The 25836-nt window shown below is 35.3% G+C and overlaps 1 protein-coding gene across 1 annotated transcript in view; it reads left to right on the top strand.

Moving 5' to 3' along the window:
• Positions 1–25836, top strand: part of LOC150087777 (ATP-binding cassette sub-family A member 2-like) — a 487681-nt gene that overhangs the window by 275889 nt on the left and 185956 nt on the right. The window contains exon 23 of the mRNA XM_090369199.1: positions 5217–5326. Coding sequence (XP_090225325.1) covers positions 5217–5326 — 110 coding nt within the window. The remainder of the gene's footprint in view (positions 1–5216; positions 5327–25836) is intronic.

Genomic DNA, 25836 nt, shown 5'->3' with positions numbered 1-25836 from the left:
GCCAAAGATTTCTCGTAATCTGCCTTCACTTGCCTAATATCCTCTGTGACTTGATTACAGACTAGCTTATATCTGCCATAGGCTTCTGTGTGACCTGATAATTTATATGCATCCCATGCATTTTTATTCTCTGCCACGAGTCTCATTAGTTCATCTGACATCCATTTATGCCTAAACCCTGAACAGGATTTCTTAATTGGTATGAAAAGTCTAGTAGCTTCCACAATTACTTCTTTGAATGCTTCCGATTTAGTATTTGCTGTTGGTAACATCATCAGTTGGTCTCACTGTATAGAATTTAAAAACTGTCTGAGACCACTGTAGTCACCTCTATGAATGCAAAATCCCTTCCCTTTGCCCCTGATGGTAGTTATGTCTTTATGTAAATCCCATATCAGTACACTGTGATCACTACCACATGGTGGTTCTTTGCTGTTGGTAACATCATCAGTTGGTCTCACTGTATAGAATTTAAAAACTGTCTGAGACCACTGTAGTCACCTCTATGAATGCAAAATCCCTTCCCTTTGCCCCTGATGGTAGTTATGTCTTTATGTAAATCCCATATCAGTACACTGTGATCACTACCACATGGTGGTTCCTTTATCTGCAAATTCTTAATCCACGAATAATCACTGCTGATAACCAGATTAATAGTATTACTCTGGTTGCCTCACTAGCGTGTTGCTGTAGAAAACAGTCATCCCGTAAATCCACAAAAGTTTTGCTGGTGTGCGAGTGACTAACCCACAAGTTCCAGTCAATATCTGGGAAGTTAAATCTCCCATTATAAGACAGTCTGATTTACTGGCCCACTCAATTTCTTTGTACAGTTGTTCATTGTACTCATCAGAGTCATCAGCACTATAACACACTTCTACTCTCATTTTTGCTTTTCCAGTGCTTATGTCACACCAAACTGACTCAACATTTCACTGACCATCTATGTAAACTGGATGCACCTCCTGAGATTATAACTAACAGCATAACCCCTTCTCCTTTTCTATCTTTCCTCTACATATTGTACTCCCAAATTCCAATTCTGCCCTGATTATATTGGTGTGACACCACATCTCTGATATCCCAACAGTATCTGCCTTTGATGTCCTCACCAGCACTTCAAATTCATTAGATTTATTTACTATACTCCTAGCGTCAGTGTACATGCAACTGCATGCACCTATTCTTAATCTTAGTTATCCTGATGCAGCCCATGCATTTATTTGTTCTGTGATGACTCTCACTAATCCCTGTAAACCCCAGCGCCCTACCCTCCATTCTAATAGAAGCAATTTGTGATATTGTTAGTAGTGATGCAAGGAAGCAAAATTTATATAGCACTAGCCAAAAAGTAAATAAATAGATAAAAAAAATGTAACCACTTCATTTGCCAGTAATTTGTCCAAATCTTCTCTAAGTTTATTCAAATTACTTATTTTCACAACACTATGTGAAGTTTATTCCAACAGTCACTCTTTGGATAATCGACAAACTGAATATAAATTTCTGTATATTAATTTTTTAGCCTTCTTTTTTTAAGTTAAATTTGTTTCCTTATATGTCTGTCATATGATGAAGAGTAGAGATGCCATCAATGCCTAGTTGCCAGAGATTGAAATTCACAGACCTCAGTCTTTCTTGGTAAGAATATTCTTTTGAGCTCCCAGCTAATCTTATTGCCCTTTTCTGTGCCCTTTCCAAAAGATCTACATCCTTCCTGAAATAAAGTCTCCAAACTGTATGCTACATTACAGAAGTGATGTACCTGCTGCCTTACAACGGCATAATCACCTCTTTGTTCCTACTGACAAAGTTTCCTGTATATCATTGAGAGATTGGTGGCCTCTGCTTGCAATGCTCAGAGAATTTCATGTTGGACTGTACAATTATCTCTAGATCTTTTTCCTTGTCAATTGCCTTAAGTTTTCTACCCAAGTGGCATGGTATTCTGGGATTACTACCGCCCTAATGCAGTGCCATGCTGATAGCAAAATAACAGGCACATTATAGCCAAATTTAGTGCAAATTTGCGTTTGTACCAAAAATCCCTAAATAACAAAAAAGTATCTTGCATTTATCAAAGTTAGACCACAGTTGCCACTTTTTAGTGTACTACTTCAAGATCTAGATAACCTAAGTCCATTCACTTAGTTTGTCTAGACCTTCTTGGAGTAGCATATTTTGATTACTGTCATTAACCACTGTTCCCACCTTTCTGTCATCAACAAACTTAGATATCAAGCTTGAAATGCTTTCAATATCGTTAATCAATATTAAACAGTAAGAAAGCCCAACACTAACCCCTGTGATACCCACTCATCACATTAGTCCATGAAGAGCAGTGGCCATTTATAAACTCTCTTTTTCTCCTACTGTATTTATCTGACCTTGTTAGTTTTGGAAAATGTGTTAAAATCAAGTCAATTAAAAGTGTTACATTACTTACAAAAATTTTAATTATGAATGCTTAATGAATTTTGTGAGAATTTAATATAATACGTTATGCTATATCCATATATAACACTTTTGTTTAACATAATGGTGAAGTCTATATTTTGTTTATTCATAAACATTTTCAGTTATTACACTCATCCTTTCTTGTCACTGTTCTGTTTATCAACTTCCTCTTTCTGCTATATATTTTTCTTCTTCCCTGTCACTTGACAATTTTTGGGATGCATTCCTGATTTGAAATGGGAAGACTTCTATACATAATTGAAAACCATCTTTACCTTGGGCACTGGCAGCATGGTGCAAGTGATAGTACCTTTGGATTTAGGAATAATACACAATTTTTAATATTTTCATTAATTTATTTTGAGGAAAATTTGGTGAAAAAAAAATTTATTATCACCTTTAAAAATATCTTTCCTGTGTCCAAGATCTTTACTAAAACAATTCCAAGATTCTTCCCCTTGATGCAAATCATGATTGTCAGTTGGCAGTCACTCAAAAAAATTGAAAAAATTTAAAATTGTAAAAAATTAAAACTAATGCCTTTAAATATTAATTCCTCCCCTTCCTATTTTGTTTTATATAGCTGAATATTAGAGATAATAAAAAAATTAAATTGGAGAAAATATTGGAAAAAAAGCTTTTAAAAACTTGTCATTATTCAATTTTTTTCTATTCAGTAATATCCTCTACATATATATATATAGTATTATTTGATTGAGTTTTATCAGACTTAGTCTGAATTCTATACAGTTTCTTCAATTTTAAGTTATGTAGGCCCAAATCATCTTGAATCTCACTGAAGGACATGTCTTATTAATTCAATTTTTAAACTTATTTACTTATAATTATTAATTTACTTATTTACTTGTTTACTTATAAATGCAATTGATAGATGGCAGCATGCCTCTTTACTTATAAATACAGTTGCTAGATGGCAGCATGCCTCTATAGTTTCAAGAAAATCTGTATTGTACAGATATAATTTATTGATACATTGAAAGTATCTTCAAAACATATATACACATGTATACTCCTTTGGTTCCGTATTTCTGTATATATTTATATACCTATCTTCCTTTCAGAAGGGTTAAAGGTCTTATTCACAACACAATATCTAAAATTTATTTATCATACTGCTTGGGATAACTGTAAAATATTTGTTCACTTCCTTAATTAATTCCATGCTTTTCTGGTATCAATGTCTCCTCCTCATCTACCTGTAGTTCACCATTTCCTCATCAGTTCACTTGCCAACTATATCCTTCTCTGCATCTTAATTTCCTGAAGGATCCTTTACTTTTGAGACTATTTTCCTCTAGTTGAAACTGCTAAAATTTTCTTTTATTGTATTAATTTAAGATGTTGCCTAGCTTTTTGGCTAATGAAATATGAAAAACCCTGTCGTGGTTTTGGATAAACGTGGTATATTAACTTAAAGTTTTTCATATGATTTCTAAATAACATTGCATAGAAAAATATCAAGTAATTAAAAGATGTTTAATTACTTTGAAACATTGGTTATTGAAAATATTGTAATGTTGTTTTAATTACTTTGTAATAATTGTAATTAATACAGTAGAACGTCGATTATCCAAATGTCAATTATCCGAACCACCACCGCCCCAAAAGAAAATTACAGTATCTACTTTTAGTGCACTGGTTGTTATGCTGAAATATTATTCCTGCCACTTAATGAATTTGTTTCCGATTATTTATTTGAAGATATATGCAGTATAGCATAGAAAAAGTGTTAATTTGTCATTACAGGAGTTAAAAATCAAATGTTGGCTTTAGCTATTGTGTGGACCCAGGACAGTCTACCGTGACCTTGATATGTCATTGTCTGTTGTAAAAAGGAATGGCATAAACTTTGGGATGCTGCTGAATAGATTGTTACACATGTGTAAGATTTGAATGAAGACATAGGTGAGATGGTAACTTTATTTAAAGGGATACCCAGGTTTTCTGAGTGTGGGCAAGATGATGCAGAGGTGTGGTTAAACAACAATGCTGATGATCCTGGTTATCATATTTTAACTGAAGAAGAAATTGTTGCATTAGTCCAGGATGAAGAATGTGCTGACTTGAACCAAGGTGGTTCTGATGACAAAGAAGAATAGGAAGCGGGGAGTGGGCACACTCATGTGGAGGCCTTTACTGTGCTAGAAACTGCAATTCTATGGAGATGTTGCTTTTAAAGAGGATAAGAGATCTTGCCATGAAAAAAGGACAATCTCACATGGTTCAAAGAAAAATTCAAGATTACATATTTAAAAAAAAAACCTTCCCAAGATTCATTATACTCTCATTTGTGTGTAGTTACTTGTGTTTGTTTATTTCTGTTTATGTAAAAAGTGTGATCTGTAGTTGAAACCATGTAAAACAATTAGGTAAGTTCAAAATAAATATAATATACATTGTTTCTTCAAAACGTTTTGGTTATTATATACAAACCATTCCTTAATCAATTATTTTTTATAATCATTCATATTTCAAAATACAGTAGTAATAACCTTACATACAACAATTTAATTGTAGGCCTAATTGCGCTTGTTTTGTGTAAACTGGGTATTCTCATGTATGTTTGATTATCTGAACTATTTTATTAACCGAACCAACATTGTGGTTCTAATTAGTTTGGATAATCTACGCTCTACTGTACTTCATATGCTTAACTCTTAATTTAATAAAAGTGCCTAATTGTCAGATCTTCAACATTATAAAAACTAAAAGTAATCCTAGCCACATGATTTTTTTAGAAGTACAAGACAGGAAACAAATTGGCTGTCAACAGACTAAGTTTAAATTTATATGAAGGCCAGATTACTTCATTTTTAGGACATAATGGAGCAGGAAAAACTACGACTATGTAAGTTAATGTTTATTTACTTAATAGTGTAATGATTTGCATATATAACATGATTTAATAATAAGTGTTTATATGCCTATTAGCTATTATTATTCATTTTAGCTGTTTTTAATATCAATCTAGTTGATATGTTCACTCTCTCTTCCAGTAAAATTTCACTCCCTCTTCCATTTATTACGGAGTCATCATCATCATCAGCCATTTTCAATCCACTGCAGGATGAAGGCAACTTTCCAGTTCCTTCTGTTTTGAGCACTGGCCATCCATTTACTACTCAAAAACTCATGAATTTCATCTATCCATCTCCGCCTTTGTCTTCCAGGTTTTCTTCTAGCTCCTCTTGGGTACCATTCTGTTATTTTCTTAGTCCATCTGTCATCATGTCTTCGAGCTATGTGTCCTGCCCAAGACCATTTTAGTTCTTTAGTTTTGATAAGAATGTCCTTTACCTGAGTTTGCTGCCTAATCCATGTGTTTCTCTTCTTATCTAACAGTCTGATTCCCAATATAATTCGTTCCATTCTTCGCTGTGTAGTTCTTAGCTTCTCTTCCATTCTTTTGGTGAGTGCCCAAGTTTCACTTCCATAAGTCATGGTGGGGAGTATACATTGATTCATTATTTTACATTTCAGACAAACTGGGATATTGCTCTTCAGTATGTGACTATATTTCCTGAATGCTATCCATCCAAAATTTATTCTTCTCTTGACTTCCAGCCATTTATCATTATTACAGCTAATAACTTGTCCCAGATAAGTATATGACTCCACCTTTTCAATTACTGCTCCTTCAATCATTATTTCCCTTTCCGTGGCATACTTGTTCATCATTACTTTTGTTTTAGCCATATTCATCTTTAGTCCAAAATCCTTACTAACTGTGCATAACTGATTAAGATTTTCCTCTAATTCTTTGGGATCGTGGCTTATGACCACAATGTCATCTGCAAATCGTAAATGATTTAGGTACTCTCCGTTCACATTGACTCCTTTCTGCGACCAGTCTAATCTTCTGAAAGCTTCCTCAAGGGCAGCAGTAAACAGCTTCGGAGATATTGTGTCTCCTTGTCGAACTCCTTTCTCGATTTTAAATTTGCTACTGTCTTTGTCTAGTCTAATAAAGGATGTAGCACTCTCATATATTTTCTTCAAAATCATAATATATGGAGTATCTATGCCTTGTCTTTCCAGTGCCCGAAACATTGCCTTATGCTGTATGGAGTCAAATGCCTTTTCATAATCCACAAATGCCAGGCATAATGGTGTTTTATATTCATTTGCTTTCTCCATTAGCTGTGATATTATGTGAAGGTGATCCATAGTTGAGAATCCTGTCCTAAAGCCAGCTTGCTCTTTCGGTTGATTCTCATCAAGTATTCTTTCTAATCTGTTAGTAATGACCCTTGTGAACAACTTGTAGATATGGGATAACAAGCTAATTGGTCTATAATTTCCAATTTCTGATTTATCTCCTTTCTTATGCAGCAAAACTATGATTGCATTATTCCACTGCTTAGGCATCACACCTTTTCTAATGCACTTTGTGAAGAGCCTTGCCAGTTTTTGTGTTATGTCTCTTCCTCCCAATTTTAACAACTCTACAGTAACTTCATCTTCCCCCGGGGCTTTCCGATTCTTCATTTTCTTCAATGCATGTTCTACCTCATCAGGAAGAATATCGGGTATGTCGTATGTGTTGCTACTTTGCAATCCATGTTCCCCACTGCTGGTATCATTCCCCCGCTCCTTGTATAATTCTCTATAGTAGTCTTCTGCTATTTGAATTATGCCTTCTCTGCTGTTTATAAGTACACCATCGCTATTCTTCAGTTTCAGTATCATTTGTCTTTCTGTATTACTGCTCATGGCTGCTGATTTAAATCCTTTGTTTTCCCTTAATGCTTGTTCTACTTTTCTTGTGTTAAATCTTCTTATGTCCTCTCTGAGTCTCTTTCTAATGGCTTTGCATAACTCAGTATACTCAATTTTCTCCCTGTCAGTGTTTTTCTTGCTCTTCATTTGTCGTCTTTGGTTCATCATGACAAGTGTTTCTTGACTAATTTTTTCTTCTTTGGATTTCTGTTTCCCTATAGGTTTCTTGGGCTTTATCACTTTCAGAAAGTTGTAATATTCCTCGTCGATATCTTGGTCCTGAGCAGTCTGCAGAAGCTCAAACTTGTTCTTAAGTTCCAGTACATACTGCTTTTTCTCCTCCTCTGTTATTTCAAAGACCTTTGTATTATTTACTCGAGTCAGTTTTTTCCTTTCCTTTCCTACATCTATATCAAGTGTACATCTTACCATTCTGTGATCACTTCCAACATTTACCTTATTCAGTACGGTAACATCATTCACAATATATCTTCTGTTAGTGAGAATGAAGTCGATTTCATTAGTTGTTATTCCATTTGGACTCTTCCATGTCCACTTTCTGTTCACCCTTTTCTTGAAAAAAGTGTTCATTACTGACAGTCCTTGAGATTCTGCAAATTCCACAAGTCTTTCACCTCTTATTTTTTTCATCAATTCCAAAATTTCCTATAGTTCCTCTTTCTGCACTGTTTTGCCTTTTTCCAACCTTAGCATTTAAGTCCCCTATAATAATAGTGTAGTGGGTTTTCTGCTCATCTAGAAGACTCAATTTCGGTGTACATTTCTTCAACCTCTTCATCATCATGGCTCGATGTTGGTGCATAAATCATTATAATCTTTAGCTTGTACCTCTTAGAAATCTTGAATATTAGTCTTGACACCCTTGGTGATGTACTTTTGAATTCCAAAATGTTGTTTTTAAAATCTTTATGGACCAGAAACCCAACTCCACCTTCACTCCTTTCACTGTTTCCATTGGTGTACAGCAGATTTCCACTTGATAAACTTATAAGTGATTCATTTCTTCTTCTTGTTTCAGCCAAACCGATGATATTCCAATTCACATTTTCTAATTCCTTTTCCAGCTCAAATATCCTGTCTTCACCGATGAGTGATCGTACGTTATAACAGGCCAAGTTCAATTTCCGTGCATAGCAGCCTGGTCGTACCCAGAGATTCTTAGCACCCTCTGCTTCCACTCTGATCCTCTCGCTGCCGTAAGAGGGAGAGTGAAAGCTGCTGGGGACTGAGGGCCATTTGTATTGTTGTGCTCTCATTGCTGGAGGGTTTGGTCTTTTCCTCTTCACGCTGACCAGGCGTCTTGAAGGGAACCACTCTACACGTTCGTTGCCACCTAAGTGACGTAACAGGGCTTACCATCGAGAAGGTGTGCATGAGTGGATTTTAGGGAGGCAGGCCAACCGTACTTCTCCTAAATCTTCTGTAATAGAGAGATATTGGATCCACCAGTGTTTTAGGCTGAGTGTCTGATAACACACAGGATACCTGTTCCCCTCTAAGCCCCTTACGGAGTCAATGTAACGTAACTAATATCATTTTTAAACATCACCAAATAATTGAATCCATTATTCATTAAAAACTTGAAGACACTACTGTGACCAGTTTTGAACCTATATAGAGTACTCTTCAGACAACAAGTAGACTCAGTTAATTACTTTGTGTCAAGTGGTAATTAAATGTGTTCAATCTAAATGAGCAGCCAAATGATATGTGGAAAAAACTTCCAATTAAAATAGTAATTTTTGTTACGTGTGTAATGTAACCCCTTTTACTAGACTGTGTTGGCCCAATGCGGCACTTTGTTAAAGTTTCAAGTAGCATTTCAATATAGGTATTGAAATAGTTTGAAAACATAACACCACATATATTATGTTTTGTTGTTATAACTGTTAAAAAGCATAAGTCCAAGCACTGTCACTGTCGTGGAAGGAACAGAAAGTGTCCCCAGACAGTCACAAAACATAATTCAGTGGCAGTATTTTATCAAACAATTTCAATTCTTGCATTGAAATCATACCCTGCTTCTTTACTGAATGCTGCATTGGGATTACACAACTTAGTAAGAGTGGTTATATATCATATGTATAGAATATGAGTGGAGAAATGCTGACCATGTCAGTAGTAACAATGGGAAAAATTAAATAGGTACCTGTAAAATAAAATAAAAATAATACAAATAGTACTTAATGCTATAGATCTGATGATTTTAACATCTTCATCAAGGGTCAGCAGCCAAAACCAAAAAACCAAAGGAAATGCAGCAAGAAGTAAGACTGTGTTTAGGACTATGTTTATATATGTAGCAAGAGGAAAAAATTGAGCTGACGTATATTTCATATATACAGGGTGTTTCAAAAATGATGGTCAATAATTTTTGTACAATAATTTTAGTACAAACTAAAAAAAGCAAAAAAGGCCCAATGAACATCAGGCCGCAAATGAACCGTTTTCGAGATAATGCACATTTTCTGTTAAGATCTGCCACTGACTATGGGAGCACCCTGGGAGGTTACTCTGTATTGCTGAGACCTTCTACACACTGGATATGGTAGGGGTACAGTAATTGGCAATGTAAAATTCGCCACACACTGCTATGACTCAGTACACGCTCTTGCAGAGCAACCCTCCTTGTCGAAATTCTTGGATTTTGTTCTATTCTTTCTAACACCCTTTCCTCAACATCAGGTGTTATTCTTCTGGGCCTACCTGCTCGTACTCCATGTGTGAAGTGCCCATGTTCTCTAAGCTGTTGATGTACCCGATGAATGTGCATCTGTTGGGCTGCCTTTGGCAGGGAAATGCTTCTTGGTACAAACGTACAGCCTCAAGTGCATTGCCGTTGGCTTTACCATACATGAAGTGCATGTCCACATACTCTTAGTTGCTGTAACCTCTTGTTTCCTTTTGATAGTTAACAAGAGGTTACACGTTGACTATCCTTTGACAAGTACTAGTATGCCTGCTGAGTCTCAGAGCATTGAGAGAGGGGAAAGGGGGGGGGGGAGAATGAGCATAACCTAACCTAACCTAAACAAACAAGTCAGTGGTGGATCCCAATTAGAAATGTGCAATATCTTGAAAACGATTCACTTAAGGACCCATGTTTACTAGGCTTTTTTACATATTGTAGTCTGTACAGTTCACCTTTAAATTAAATAAATAGGGTAGATTTGTAAATTGACGTTGGTTCAGGGTAAAATGAAATTCGCTGCGGTAAACTTTAGCATGCTGTGGCGGCAATACATAGAATGCTACCATAGTCGGTTTTTAGTAATGCCTACTGAGTGACATTAGCTTCTCACCTCAACTGTACCACATGACCTTCCTATCAATCATTATATGATATGTCCGTTCTCATCTAACTGGACTCCCAGTAGATGGGTTTCATGAATTTTTTTTTTTTAATTTCGTTCATCATCAATCACATAGACTATATGCTCTTGTTTTTTTTTTTTTTCTAAAAAGTAACGTACAGCATACATTAATCATAAATTTTCTTTCGTGTATATATGAATGAAAGCAGAATAAAAGAAATTCACAGTCGTATATTTCTTTAAAGTGATTGATAGGAAAGGTCATGTGATACTGTTGAATTGGCAAGCGAACGTCATCGAGTAGGCGGTACCTAACAATTCACTATATGGCCAGCACAGCGAAGTTTGCGGTGTGTGTATCGGCAAGAGCTGCAGTAGAGTAATTTTTATAATTGCAGAAACAATGTCGAAGGGAAAGTGTTTAAGTATTAATGATAAAGCAAAGATTGTTATGATATTGACCAGGGTTTTAAGAAAAAAGATGTTGTGGAGAAATGTGGCATACCTGCAAGCAGTTATCTACGATTTTAAAAAATCGAGAATCAATTTTGAATGCAATTGAAGGAGGAGCAGACAAGAAGCGAATTAAGTTGTGTATATATGAAGATGTTGATAAAGCTGTTCTAAAATGGGTGCAAATGATATGTGAAAAGAATATGCCAATATTGGGCCTAATAATTAAGCAACAAGCTCTGAAATTTGCACAGTCCCTTGGAATGAAATTCCAAGGGACTGTGCAAATACAGAATTTAATGCGAGCACTGGGTGGCTAGATAAATTTAAGAAGCGCCACAGAATTATGGAGACAGTGTTAATGTAAGTGAAGAAGATTGCAACAGTTGGAGGAACAATACCTTAAAGAAGATTTTGGAAGAATATGAGCATAAAGATGTGTTTAATGCTGACGAAATGAGTTTATTCTTTAAATGTTTACCGAATAGAACACTTGCTTTTAAGGATGATAAATGTTTTGGCAGAAAACAAAGCAAAGAAAGAATCACTGTGCTAATTGGAGCAAATATGACAGGAAGCAAAAAATTAAGACTTTTAGTCATCGGAATATCAAAAACCCAAGATGGATTTTGAGGCACAAAATCTTTGGACGTTGACTACACCTTTAATAAAAAAGCATGGATGACAAGTGATATTTTTGAAGAATGGATATTAAAACTAGACAAGCGTATAACAAAAGAAAAAAGGAAAATTGTGTTGGTAACTGACAACTGTCCGGCACATCCTGCCAGTATTTCTGCCAAACTTAAAAGTGTGAAGTTGTTGTTTTTACCACCAAACATAATGTCAAAACTCCAGCCAATGGACCAAGAGCATTATTAAAAATTTTAAATTTCATTATCGAAAGAGAATAATAATGAGATTGTCAATGCGTTATCAGAAAATAGAAACTTGGAGGTTACAATTAACCTTAGAGATTGCATCTCTGAACTGGCAAAAGTTTGGACAAACGATGTCACTGAATACACTATTCAAAATTGTTTTTCGAAAGCAGGATTTGCATTGAATACAGACGTCAAACAACAACTGGACGAACAAGATGAACTGCCACTTTCACAACTGAAAACTTTTGGACATTATTAGAATCGTCCCGAAACATCGAAAATGAAATAACACTTGGATAGTTATGTTTATATAGATTACAGCAGAACATCCAAATGACGATGAAATACTGCGTTAGATGATCACGAACGATGATGCTGAAGACTCATCAAAACAACCCATAGAAAAGCCAACTCGCGAAGAAACGATTAACGCTTTTAAAATGGTTTGTATGGGTCTACAGTTTTGTGAAAATGTTCTTGATAATGTTTTTAATGCTCTGAACAATGTGAGGTTTTCTTTGAGAATCAGACAATTTTTTAATTGTACTGTGCAAACGAAAATACAGATTTTTTTTTAAATTTGTGATACTTACCGGCGAAAATTGTGTAAACGTGATTTAAATGAGTATGTTTTTAAAATAAAATACATTAAAAATAAATGTAGATTCATTTTAATTTTCTAATTAATAACAATTTCTAATAAAAAAAGACATTCTCTGTATAACGAAATTTCTCTATAATGAATTTTTTTGCTGTATTTATCAAATTCGTTTATAGGGAAGTTCCTTTAAAACACACACACACACACACACACACACACATGTGTATGTGTTTTAAAGGAAGCAACGGTTGTTTAAGATATTATTAATAATAGAAATAAAAATAATAATAATAATGAATTATGGACCTGGGACAATGCTATATGCAGAAAGTACCCAACGACCATAATTTCTACATAAGTTAGTAGTCGTGAAGGGCAATGTGCTAACGTTACGCTACTAGTAATGCTAGTTATGGAGAACAAAGGGCAAATGGAACTGTGATCGCTATCATGGTTAACAAAGAAGGGAGATAAAATAAAGGAGAAGTAATAAGGAATAATAAGAATTAATAAGAATAACTTAGTGCTGTTCATCCTGTGATTTCAGCACCTTTTTCGAGGGCCAGCAGCCAAAATCAAAGGAGGAAATGGCAATAAGTGGGTATAGCCTTTGTTTCTGACATGAAATACACGCCCCATGTGGCACACGTGAAAAGTAGGTAAGGTTTGTTTAAGTCAGTTAAAATAATTTATTTAAATTTAATATTAATTTTGATGGTGTGGCGCGTATATTTCAAGGTTGACCTGACAGAGGCTGGAAGCAAAGATTAAAAGAATAAGAATAAAATGCAAGAAATGGGATAACTTACGTGTGGTTGTAGCCATTTGTACTATTGTGGAGAAATAAAATGTTTAGACTGAATGTGGGCTATAGTATGTGGTATAGGCTGGCGACCCCTGGTGTAAGGAATCAGGAAAGTTTTAAAATAAAATAATTTACGTAAATTAAATAAATAAATTAATTAAATAAGTTAAGTTAAATTAGCAAAATAGTAAATTAAAATTAATTTAATCAATTTTTGTTATGAATTTAAAGGGGGTTAGTGGTAGGGTCAAATGATTGAAGGAATGCGTCACGGGATAGAAAGGAATAAATGGCCAGCAAAGTAGCGGTATATAGTCGCTGAACTTTGTATAGGCAAGGAAAGTATTTTGAAGCAGAAAAGGAGCATCTCAGGTATTGCGTTTGGTAAACTAATGGCTCACAAGAAATAAAAATATAGGGGATAGGAAAGCATAAAGAGTACTGAAGAAGGCAAAAAGCTGGTGCTAGGGTAGTTCGGAGTTGCTATACCCGTTCCTATAGTAGGACCCTGAATAGTTCTGTGAGCATCCTTCAGGTGTTTTTGTATGGTATATGAAGATAAAAAATAAAAAGTAGATAAATAAAATAATACATAAATGGTAAAAGAATACTCCTAAGAATCCAATAGGCTTCAGATTCATTACTTCATGCAAGAACAGTTATGCATACAAACCAGGAAAAACCTTAGAGCAACTACTGAAACCTATCATTAACATCTTGCCTGACAGCAAGATAATCAACAACGATATCCCTATCATAAATGCCTTATGTAGTAACGATATATCTCATATACAAACCTTCGACTTCACTAGCATATTTACAAGTATAGATCAAACCAATTTGAAGCTTGTCTTAAACAACCTGTATAATAGATACAAACAGAATATTCTGCAAACCTATATATTGGAATAATCTACTCAACTTGTGCATCTCCAACAACTACATTTTCGACAGAAAAACAGTTTACCAACAAACCATAGGTACCCCTATGAGCAGCCCAGCAAGCTGTGTCATTGTCAATCTATACTTATACTGGTACGAAACATCACTACCTCCTGATATCTTCATATTCAGATATATTGATGATTTATTCGTAGCAAATTGTCCCAACTACATACAAAACCTTGCCAATATATACCTGACTGAACTCACACGAGAAAAAACAAATAGTAATAACAAAGCTGCTAACTACCTGGATCTGGATATAGACCTCAACAACCCCTACCCCACTGTCAATATATATAATAAACGAGGCGCCTTTAACTTTAATATATTCAGCTTCACGCATTGGAATGCGAATATTTCCAAAAAGGTGCATGCCAACATCACAAATTATCACAACTTATCAGAATAGCCACGATATGCAATAACAAACAACTGATAGTGAGCAACATCAGAAACCTTAACAGCAAACTTCTAAACACCCAGTTTCTGGTAGCCTACTTATATTACCACATCAAAAAAGCTCTCAGTATAATCAATTTTAAAAATTTTATCGTGTACCATTGATATCGATAACATCATGGCAAACTGATATTCCATTACTGCTAGGCTTGTACATATGTATAGTCAATACTCCCAGCCTCTTTGGGGTCTTACAAGCGTAGAAAACTTGTACCCCCCCCCTCCGATTGGCTATCTATAGGAGTATTCTTTTACCATTTATATATTGTTTTATTTATCTACTTTTTATTTTTTTATCTTCATATACCATACAAAAACACCTGATGGATGCTCACAGAACTGTGTTCAGGGTCCTACTATAGGAACGGGTATAGCAACCCCGAACTGCCCTAGCGCCAGCTTTTTGCCTTCTTCAGTACTCTTTATGCTTTCCTACCCCCTATATTTTTATTTCTTGTGAGCCAATAGTTTACCGAACGAAATACCTGAGATGCTCCTTTTCTGCTTTAAACACTTTCCTTGCCTATACAAATTTCAGCAACTATATACCGCTACTTTGCTGGCCATTTATTCCTTTCTATCCCGTGACGCATTCCTTCAATCGTTTAACCCTACCACTAACCCCCTTTAAATTCATAACAAAAATTGGTTAAATTAATTTTAATTTACTATTTTGCTAATTTAATTAATTAATTTATTTTTATTTACGTAATTTTTTTTATTTTAAAACTTTCCCGATTCCTTACACCAGGGGTCGCCAGCCTATACCACATACTATAGCCCACATTCAGTCTAAACATTTTATTTCTCCACAACAGTACAGATCGCTACGACCACATGTAAGTTATCCCATTTCTTGCATTTTATTCTTGTTATTCTTTTTATTCTTCTTGTTATTCTTTTAATCTTTACTTCCAGCCTCTGTCGGGTCAGCCATGAAATATACGCACCGCACCATCAAAATTAATATTAAATTTAAATAAATTATTTTAACTGACTTAAACAAATCTTACCTACTTTTCATGTGTACCACGTGGGGTGTGTATTTCATGTCAGAAACAGAGGCTATACCCACTTATTGCCGTTTCCTCCTTTGATTTTGGCGGCTGGCCCTGGAAAAAGGTGCTGAAATCACAGGATAAGTTATTCTTATTAATTCTTATTATACTTTATTACTTCTCCTTTATCTTATCTCCCTTCTTTGTTAGCCATGATAGCGATCACAGTTCCGTTCGACCTTTGTTCTCCATAACTAGCGTTACTAGTAACGTTAGCACATTGCCCTTCACGACTACTAACTTATATATATATATATATAAGTAGATAAGGTAAGTAGATAAGGAATGTGGTAAAGGGAGAAGAGGTAGTCTAATGAAACCAAAAGTTGAAACTATGGAATAAAATAAAGGTACCTGTAAAATAAAAATAATACGTTAAATATACTTAATGCTGCAAATTCGATGATTTTTAACGTCTTTTTCAAGGGTCAGCCGTCAAAAACCAAGGGAAATGCAGCAAAAGGCATGGCCTCTGTTTCTAATTGAATGCTGATGTATATTTCAAGGCTTACCCAACAGAGGCAGAGAAAGGAAAATAATAAATGCAAGAAGTAAAATATAAAATAAAATAAGGAGTCAAAGCAGAGGGTCAAGAAAGTTACTTACTGTCGTACCATTTAGGAGTGTGAACTGTATGGTGTAGACTATCATTCTGACTAGAACCAGAATTCTGGTTATATAAAATTTATATATATATATATAATTTTAGTGAATATATAGTTTTTTATAGCAATCTCAGGTGTTGGAAAGCAGTAAGACATACACAATTAAGATGTGATGAGAAGATCCACATTAAACACAACAAAGCAGTATTTCTCTGCTATCCCAGGGTAGCAGAGAAAAAATCCCTCAACAATAATAAAAATACTGAACATACTACCAAAGTAGCGTAATGTAGATGCCGAACTTTGTATAAGGTGAAAAAAGCAAATTATAGCAGAAAAATAGCATCTTGATATTGCATTCATAAAACTAATCACTCATAAGAAATAAAAAATTTGGAATACTAGTGAAGAGGAAGAGGGAATATAGGTGTGCTAGGAAGGTTAGGGTGGCAAAACCTGTTCCTGTAGTAGTACCTTGAACATAGTTCTGGGAGTATGTTTCATGTGTTTAGGTCAGTTTTGTTAATAATCATAAAGGAATACCATTAAAATTACCATTTAAAAATTATTACCCATTCAGATTATTATGATATATAATAATAAAAAGAAAAACAAAAGCCAAAAAAAAAAATACTTATACACCCTTGGTAGCCAATGAATGGGCACTAGTTTTCCAGACTGAGACACCAAACAGGCTAGGGGGTATAATCTGTACATTATATACACAGCCTGAAAGCAGAGGATGTCAGTTTGCTATTACACTATTAATATTTAAGAGGTGATTAAGCAATTTTTTATATTTTAATATATGGAGAGCTTTATTGAAATGAAAATGAAGGTAGGCTGCAGAAAACATATTATCCAGCAGTTTATTTTAAAGAATTTTGATATTGTTCATAATCAGTTGTTCTGTTGTTACTACATATGGTGGCTATTCTGATACACTGGGAAAGAATGATGTTGGCATGCACTTTCTTTGATATGTTGGAGTGCCTGTGTGTGAAGTTGACAACATTGAATTTAAAGACATCACGTTTGTTGTAGATATTTATGGTTGTTTGTAAGCTATTAACATCAATATCCAGGTCAGGTAATTGGCTATAAGATTATTGCTATTGGAGGACAATAATTTAATATTAGCAGTTTTGTAAAAAATTGGTGCAGTTTGTTTCAAGTTGTCAAAGGTTTTTGTAAATCCAAACACTACAAGAAATTCAAACCTAAGAATATTAAGTCAATGTGTAAGGATAACTTAGGTAACTTTTCACAGATCATTCTTAAATGGGACAGCAGTTATATTGAGATACGTAAAATTCATGACCTACTTTTCAGCACTAAACATAGTGTTTTGAAAGCCCTTTACAAATTTAATATATGGAGAGTAATCTAAACACTTGCTCCAGCTTATAATTGATATCTTCAAATTTAGACTAAAATCCCTCAACAATAATAAAAATACTGAACATACTACCTTAATATTAGGGAGATATATTAATAATATGGACAGCTTTACCATGAACAGTTGTGTTAACAAGCACTCTGATCTCCTTCCTACCAACTGCTATAACCTGCATGTAAAATCCAGATTTAGTTATTCAAAACCCTTTGGCCTGATGCTCTGTAATTACGAATCCTTATCCACTAGCTTGGATAAATTTAAACCAGACCCCAATAGTTTCATATGCAACCAAGCTAATTTACAGCCCTATGTTAATACATGTTGGGCATATCATCACTGGCAACTTAAATATAATCCCTAACCTAGAATTCAGAAGCATTTATGGCACATAGCTTTAAATTCAGGCTTCACAAGCATGTAAGCCCTGCTAATGTCAAAAAACAGTTATATCAAAATCTACTTAACTTCTGTTTTATGCTATCCTATAACTATAACACCCCATAGAAGCATTCGAAATATGGATAAATACAGTACTTACTGACTGACTTACTCCATAACTATAAAACTTTAACATCGCATGGTTCTCTCCCTGCAACTAGTATCAACTACAACTTTTCCAATATTAAACAGCATTTAGCTGAATTACATGAACATTTTACCATCACTCCAGTAGACAGCCTCCAACAACTTTGCTTTCATCTGCAAAACCTTTTATTATCAAACCTTAAATGCAGAACTTTTAACTCCATTGCCATTACAAACCCATTACCAACAGCAGTATTATTATTATCAAAAAGCTTATTATGGCCTTCAGCAAAAAATTGAAAATTAGTTTTAGCAATTACAACTTTCCTTGCATTTATTTCATACCAAAATTTCACAACAATCCTATAGGTTTCAGATTCATCACATTTTGTAAAAACAGCTATGCACATAAACTTGATAAGGCTTTAGAACAATTCCTCAAGCCTATCATAAATATCGTACCCAACAGCAGAATCATCACCAACAATCTGCCTGTAATAGAAGCTCTAAAAAATAACAATACTGCACACATATCATCTTTTGGTTTTAATAGCCTCTTTACCAGTATAGATCTAGCAAACTTGAAATCTGTTCTGAATAAATTGTACGATAATTATAGACATATTATAAACGGCCATTTGTATTATAAACTTCAAGACGCCTGGTCAGCGTGAAGAGGAAAAGACCAAACCCTCCAGCAATGAGAGCACAACAATACAAATGGCCCTCAGTCCCCAGCAGCTTTCACTCTCCCTCTTACGGCAGCGAGAGGATCAGAGTGGAAGCAGAGGGTGCTAAGAATCTCTGGGTACGACCAGGTTGCCATGCACGGAAATTGAACTTGGCCTGTTATAACGTACGATCACTCATCGGTGAAGACAGGATATTAGAGCTGGAAAAGGAATTAGAAAATGTGAATTGGAATATCATCGGTTTGGCTGAAACAAGAAGAAGAAATGAATCACTTATAAGTTTATCAAGTGGAAATCTGCTGTACACCAATGGAAACAGTGAAAGGAGTGAAGGTGGAGTTGGGTTTCTGGTCCATAAAGATTTTAAAAACAACATTTTGGAATTCAAAAGTACATCACCAAGGGTGTCAAGACTAATATTCAAGATTTCTAAGAGGTACAAGCTAAAGATTATAATGATTTATGCACCAACATCGAGCCATGATGATGAAGAGGTTGAAGAAATGTACACTGAAATTGAGAGTCTTCTAGATGAGCAGAAAACCCACTACACTATTATTATGGGGGACTTCAATGCTAAGATTGGAAAAAGGCAAAACAGCACAGAAAGAGGAACTATAGGAAATTTTGGAATTGGTGAAAGAAATAAAAGAGGTGAAAGACTTGTGGAATTTGCAGAATCTCAAGGACTGTCAGTAATGAACACTTTTTTTCAAGAAGAGGGTGAACAGAAAGTGGACATGGAAGAGTCCGAATGGATTAACAACTAATGAAATCGACTTCATCCTCACTAACAGAAGATATATTGTGAATGATGTTACCGTCCTGAATAAGGTAAATGTTGGAAGTGATAACAGAATGGTAAGTTGTACACTTGATATAGATGTAGGAAAGGAAAGGAAAAAACTGACTCGAGTAAATAATACAAACGTCTTTGAAATAACAGAGGAGGAGAAAAAGCAGTATGTACTGGAACTTAAGAACAAGTTTGAGCTTCTGCAGACTGCTCAGGACCAAGATATCGACGAGGACTATTACAACTTTCTGAAAGTGATAAAGCCCAAGAAACCTATAGGGAAACAGAAATCCAAAGAAGAAAAAATTAGTCAAGAAACACTTGTCATGATGAACCAAAGACGACAAATGAAGAGCAAGAAAAACACTGACAGGGAGAAAATTGAGTATACTGAGTTATGCAAAGCCATTAGAAAGAGACTCAGAGAGGACATAAGAAGATTTAACACAAGAAAAGTAGAACAAGCATTAAGGGAAAACAAAGGATTTAAATCAGCAGCCATGAGCAGTAATACAGAAAGACAAATGATACTGAAACTGAAGAATAGCGATGGTGTACTTATAAACAGCAGAGAAGGCATAATTCAAATAGCAGAAGACTACTATAGAGAATTATACAAGGAGCGAGGGAATGATACCAGCAGTGGGGAAGATGGATTGCAAAGTAGCAACACATATGACATACCCGATATTCTTCCTGATGAGGTAGAACATGCATTGAAGAAAATGAAGAATCGGAAAGCCCCGGGGGAAAATGAAGTTACTGTAGAGTTGTTAAAATTGGGAGGAAGAGACATAACACAAAAACTGGCAAGGCTCTTCACAAAGTGCATTAGAAAAGGTGTGATGCCTAAGCAGTGGAATAATGCAATCATAGTTTTGCTGCATAAGAAAGGAGATAAATCAGAAATTGGAAATTATAGACCAATTAGCTTGTTATCCCATATCTACAAGTTGTTCACAAGGGTTATTACTAACAGATTAGAAAGAATACTTGATGAGAATCAACCGAAAGAGCAAGCTGGCTTTAGGACAGGATTCTCAACTATGGATCACCTTCACGTAATATCACAGCTGATGGAGAAAGCAAATGAATATAAAACACCATTATGCCTGGCATTTGTGGATTATGAAAAGGCATTTGACTCCATACAGCATAAGGCAATGTTTCGGGCACTGGAAAGACAAGGCATAGATACTCCATATATTATGATTTTGAAGAAAATATATGAGAGTGCTACATCCTTTATTAGACTTGACAAAGACAATAGCAAATTTAAAATCGAGAAAGGAGTTCGACAAGGAGACACAATATCTCCGAAGCTGTTTACTGCTGCCCTTGAGGAAGCTTTCAGAAGATTAGACTGGTCGCAGAAAGGAGTCAATGTGAATGGAGAGTACCTAAACCATTTACGATTTGCAGGTGACATTGTGGTCATAAGCCACGATCCCAAAGAATTAGAGGAAAATCTTAATCAGTTATGCACAGTTAGTAAGGATTTTGGACTAAAGATGAATATGGCTAAAACAAAAGTAATGATGAACAAGTATGCCACGGAAACGGAAATAATGATTGAAGGAGCAGTAATTGAAAAGGTGGAGTCATATACTTATCTGGGACAAGTTATTAGCTGTAATAATGATAAATGACTGGAAGTCAAGAGAAGAATAAATTTTGGATGGGTAGCATTCAGGAAATATAGTCACATACTGAAGAGCAATATCCCAGTTTTTCTGAAACGTAAAATAATGAATCAATGTATACTCCCCACCATGACTTATGGAAGTGAAACTTGGGCACTCACCAAAAGAATGGAAGAGAAGCTAAGAACTACACAGCGAAGAATGGAACGAATTATATTGGGAATCAGACTGTTAGATAAGAAGAGAAACACATGGATTAGGCAGCAAACTCAAGTAAAGGACATTCTTATCAAAACTAAAGAACTAAAATGGTCTTGGGCAGGACACATAGCTCGAAGACATGATGACAGATGGACTAAGAAAATAACAGAATGGTACCCAAGAGGAGCTAGAAGAAAACCTGGAAGACAAAGGCGGAGATGGATAGATGAAATTCATGAGTTTTTGAGTAGTAAATGGATGGCCAGTGCTCAAAACAGAAGGAACTGGAAAGTTGCTGGAGAGGCCTTCATCCTGCAGTGGATTGAAAATGGCTGATGATGATGATATAAACTGCAAACCTCAATATTTCGGAATAAAACAACCAAATTTTTGCATTTCAAACAACTACATCTTTGATGGCAATACAGTTTACCTACAAACCAATGGAGCTGCTATGGGCAGCGGGCTAGCTGTGTACTAGCCAACCTCTACTTGTACAGTTTTGAAATCTCTTTACCATCAGATGTATATATGTTTAGATACATAGATGACTTACTTGTAATAAACTGCACCAATTTTTTACAAGTCTTTGCTAATATTTAACCTCCAAAACCCACACTGGAAAAAAACAATAGCAATAATCTTACAGCCAATTACCTGGACCTGGATATTGATATCAATAGCTTACAAACAACCATAAATATCTACAACAAACATGATGTCTTTAACTTCAATGTTGTCAACTTCGCACACAGGCACTCCAACATATCAAAGAAAGAGCGTGCCAACATCATTCTTTCCCAGTGCATCAGAATATCCACCATATTTAGTAACAACAGTCTGATTATGCACAATATCCAAATTCTCTATAATAAACTGTTGCTGGATAATATGTTTCCTGCAGCCTATCTTCATTTTCTTTTCAAGAAATCTCTCTATATATTAAAATATAAAAAAATTACTTAATCACCTCTTAGATACAATAGTAAACTGACATCCTCTGCTTTCAGGCTGTGTATATAATGTACAGATTATATATTTGGTGTCACCCAGTCTGTAGCTTTAAGTTTTAGGCAGTAAGTAGCTTTTTTGATCCTCTGTTTCGGCTCCTTATTTTATTTTCTATTTTACTTCTTGCATTTATTATTTTCCTACCCTTTCCTATCTCTGTCTCTGTTCGGTGAGCCTTGAAATATACATCAGCATTCAATATATTTACCGCCTCCCTTTTTCAAATAAGCAACAAGAAGAAGCGTTATAAGTTGTCACTGGGAGATTAGTGTGCCTATTATTTTTCAATGCCCACTGTCTTCACATCCGCCGCTAGGCGCCTCCGTAGCCAGGTGGGAAGGAGCAGCAGTGCGTAGCACACGCTTCTTGATTAGACCGGGGTTCGAGCCCGTCACCACCAAATATGGAGAATGCGGAAAGGTCATGGAATGACCACCGTATATCCCGGAGCAATATGGCCTTAGTTGCTAATGCTCCTAAAAACCAAACAACATCCGCCGCTCAAAAAAAAAAAAAAAAAAAAAGTCCAAATGTTTAGTTTGTGTAAGTGCATCGTGTCGATCATTGTGTTTCGTCGCACCACTAAAGGACAAAATTTGTTTCATTATTTATGTCAGGAATGTTGGATTATTTTTTTTTATAATGATTTTTTTTGTTTTTTATAGTAACAATTTTTTTTTTTTTTTCCCCCATTTAGAAATCGCGAAAATGGGCAAACGCAAGAGTTGTGCTTTCAAAAAAACATTTTTTTGAAATTATTCAAAAGTTTGAAAACTGTGCATCTGTTAAATCTCTAAGGAACCATTATAGTGTTGGTGACCAAACCATACAGATTGTAAAAAATAAAGGGAAACATCGTATTGGACATGCGGATAGTGCATGATTTTATAGTTTTTTATCTATCACCATACTTTTTACATAGGTTGCTGAACATTTTTCGATACAGTAAGTCCCCGACTCACATTACGTTATTTATATTTTTTTTATATGACTGAATATTTCGGCGAAGGGGACGCGCATTTCACCATAATAATGTAAAAACCCACAGAATTCCAGCTGTTGGTATTATCGCAAATGCAATAGGATTGAGTTTACCATCCATTGCGCTAACAGAAAAAACCCGAAAAGTGCAAATTGTTTTTATTGTTTTATGGCAGTGACCTCCAGAAATGAGCTTTAGTAAAATGTGAACTCTCGTGGGGTTGATAATAGTGAGTTTTTGCCTTAACCCTGCGAAGTTCTTTTCAGAAAATTTAATTTTGACCGTTATCATGGTGCTGACTAAGAGAATAAGTGACATAAGTGACAGCAGTATTATTAAATCTATCAAGAAAAGGAAAGCGATAAAATAGAATCAGAAAATTAAAATAAAAGGATGTATGAAAATGGCCAAACATTAACAAGTATCGTGTGGAATTCAGATTTGTCAGTGGCAATGGTGAACACAATAATAAAGGAGAAAGACAGAATACAAGAAGCGGTGAAGCAATCGGCACCAATGAAGTCAACTATAATAATCAAGGCTATACCATATCAGTTTTTACAGTACAATAACATGCTTTTTTTCTTCCTTTTATGTTTTCTTTTCTTATGTGCCACTCTGGTTACTTCACAGCTGTTCCCAGATAAAGTTTTTAATTGAACTAATTAAAAATATATAACTATTTTTCTGAAGATATTACATAGTTTTTGAAATTTTGGCATATCAGGGATATAGTAGCAATATTTTATTAGTCATTCCAGAATTACGTAAAAGTCGATTTATGCAAGAAGTCCTGGAACATATCTCTTATATATGTCAGAAACACTATTTTTGGATTAATCGGGATTTCGATTATCCGGGAAATTTTTTTTTTTTACCCTCTATCCTAGAAAATCGAGAGTCTACTGTGTAAAGAAAGTTGCAGTTTTAATTGGAACTTTTTTTCCACACTGCTTGGCTTCTTATTTAGTTTCAATACATTTATTCACCACTCAACACAGTGTTGAGTGGTGAATAAATGTATTGAGAGAGAGAGAGAGAGAAGTAGAAAGGAATCACCAAGAAATAGAAGAATGATGATATCCAGCTCAGGACCCTGCGTTTGCCAAGCCCATACTCACCAAATGTGAGCCCCCGGGGTTTTGTGCTCTTCCTTCACAATGAGTTGCCATGGTATTGCACTACCTCGAATAAGTAACGCTTCACTAATAGAGAAGACTATTAGTTAGTTTTTCTCAGTGAGTACCACCACCCAGACAGCACCGTTTTGAAATATGGTATGGGATAAAGTTCTCGGTTATCCTCATACTATCCCTATTAGACTTAGAAAAGAAATAAAGATGTAGGAAGGTGATAGTAGGAGAGGTAGAGGAAGGAAATGCCGTAGAAGGAAGAAAGGGACAGTTGCTCCTTCAACTCACACTCAAAGCTCATATATTCCTCGAATAGGCAACGCTTCCCCAGTAGAGAAGATTGTTGTTACCTATTCGAGGAAACTCAGTGGCCATCAGCTCCCCCAGACGGCACTGTTTCAGGGCTATTTGGCCCTTCTTCGGTGGGTGGGTAGGTACCCGAGTGATGCCAGCACTGTTTCAAATCTGTTGGCCTATCATTGGTGGGTGGATAGGTACCCTGGCATTGCAGACATGACAACCCAGTTGTGAAGATAATCACACAATATGAGAGATGCCAAAAGGTTTATATGATAATATTTAAAAATAACTAAATGCACAAGGCATAATACATTAAGAGTAAGAGTTTTAATATCTATATAATATCGGTAAATTAATAAGAGGAGTTTACCTCAATATAGTACGTGGAACACTTCCGTGTTCCACGTACAATATTGAGGTAAACTCCTCTTATTCAATTAATAGTCGCGTATAATTACGTTGAACGTTAAGTATTTTGGCCTCGTTAAATAAAAAAGTATGTTTTTCGTTAATGGCATGAAAGGCTAATTCTGACGCTGCTGAACGAGAAGCACGAACAGAGGCTTCGTGTTGATTTACACGGATATTAAGAGAAAACCGCGTGGAACCCTGATAAGACGAGTCGCAATCACCGCAAGAAATGTTGTATACTAGATCATTAATTTGTGTTGCGAACGCCGAAAGAACCGAGCGATTGTTCAGTATAGTGTGTAACTTCCGTATAGGCCTAGCTATAATTTTAAATTCGGTATCTTTAAAGAATCTGTTAAGCTGTTTGTGCCACTGTTCAACATATGGGACAGAAATAAAGT

This window comes from Mastigoproctus giganteus, chromosome 3, assembly GCF_048544385.1.
Source record: "Mastigoproctus giganteus isolate SK-2022 chromosome 3, ASM4854438v1, whole genome shotgun sequence".
NCBI lineage: Eukaryota > Metazoa > Arthropoda > Arachnida > Uropygi > Thelyphonidae > Mastigoproctus > Mastigoproctus giganteus.
Note: the sequence above shows the minus strand (reverse complement) of the source record. Positions and strands in the feature narration are given on the sequence as shown.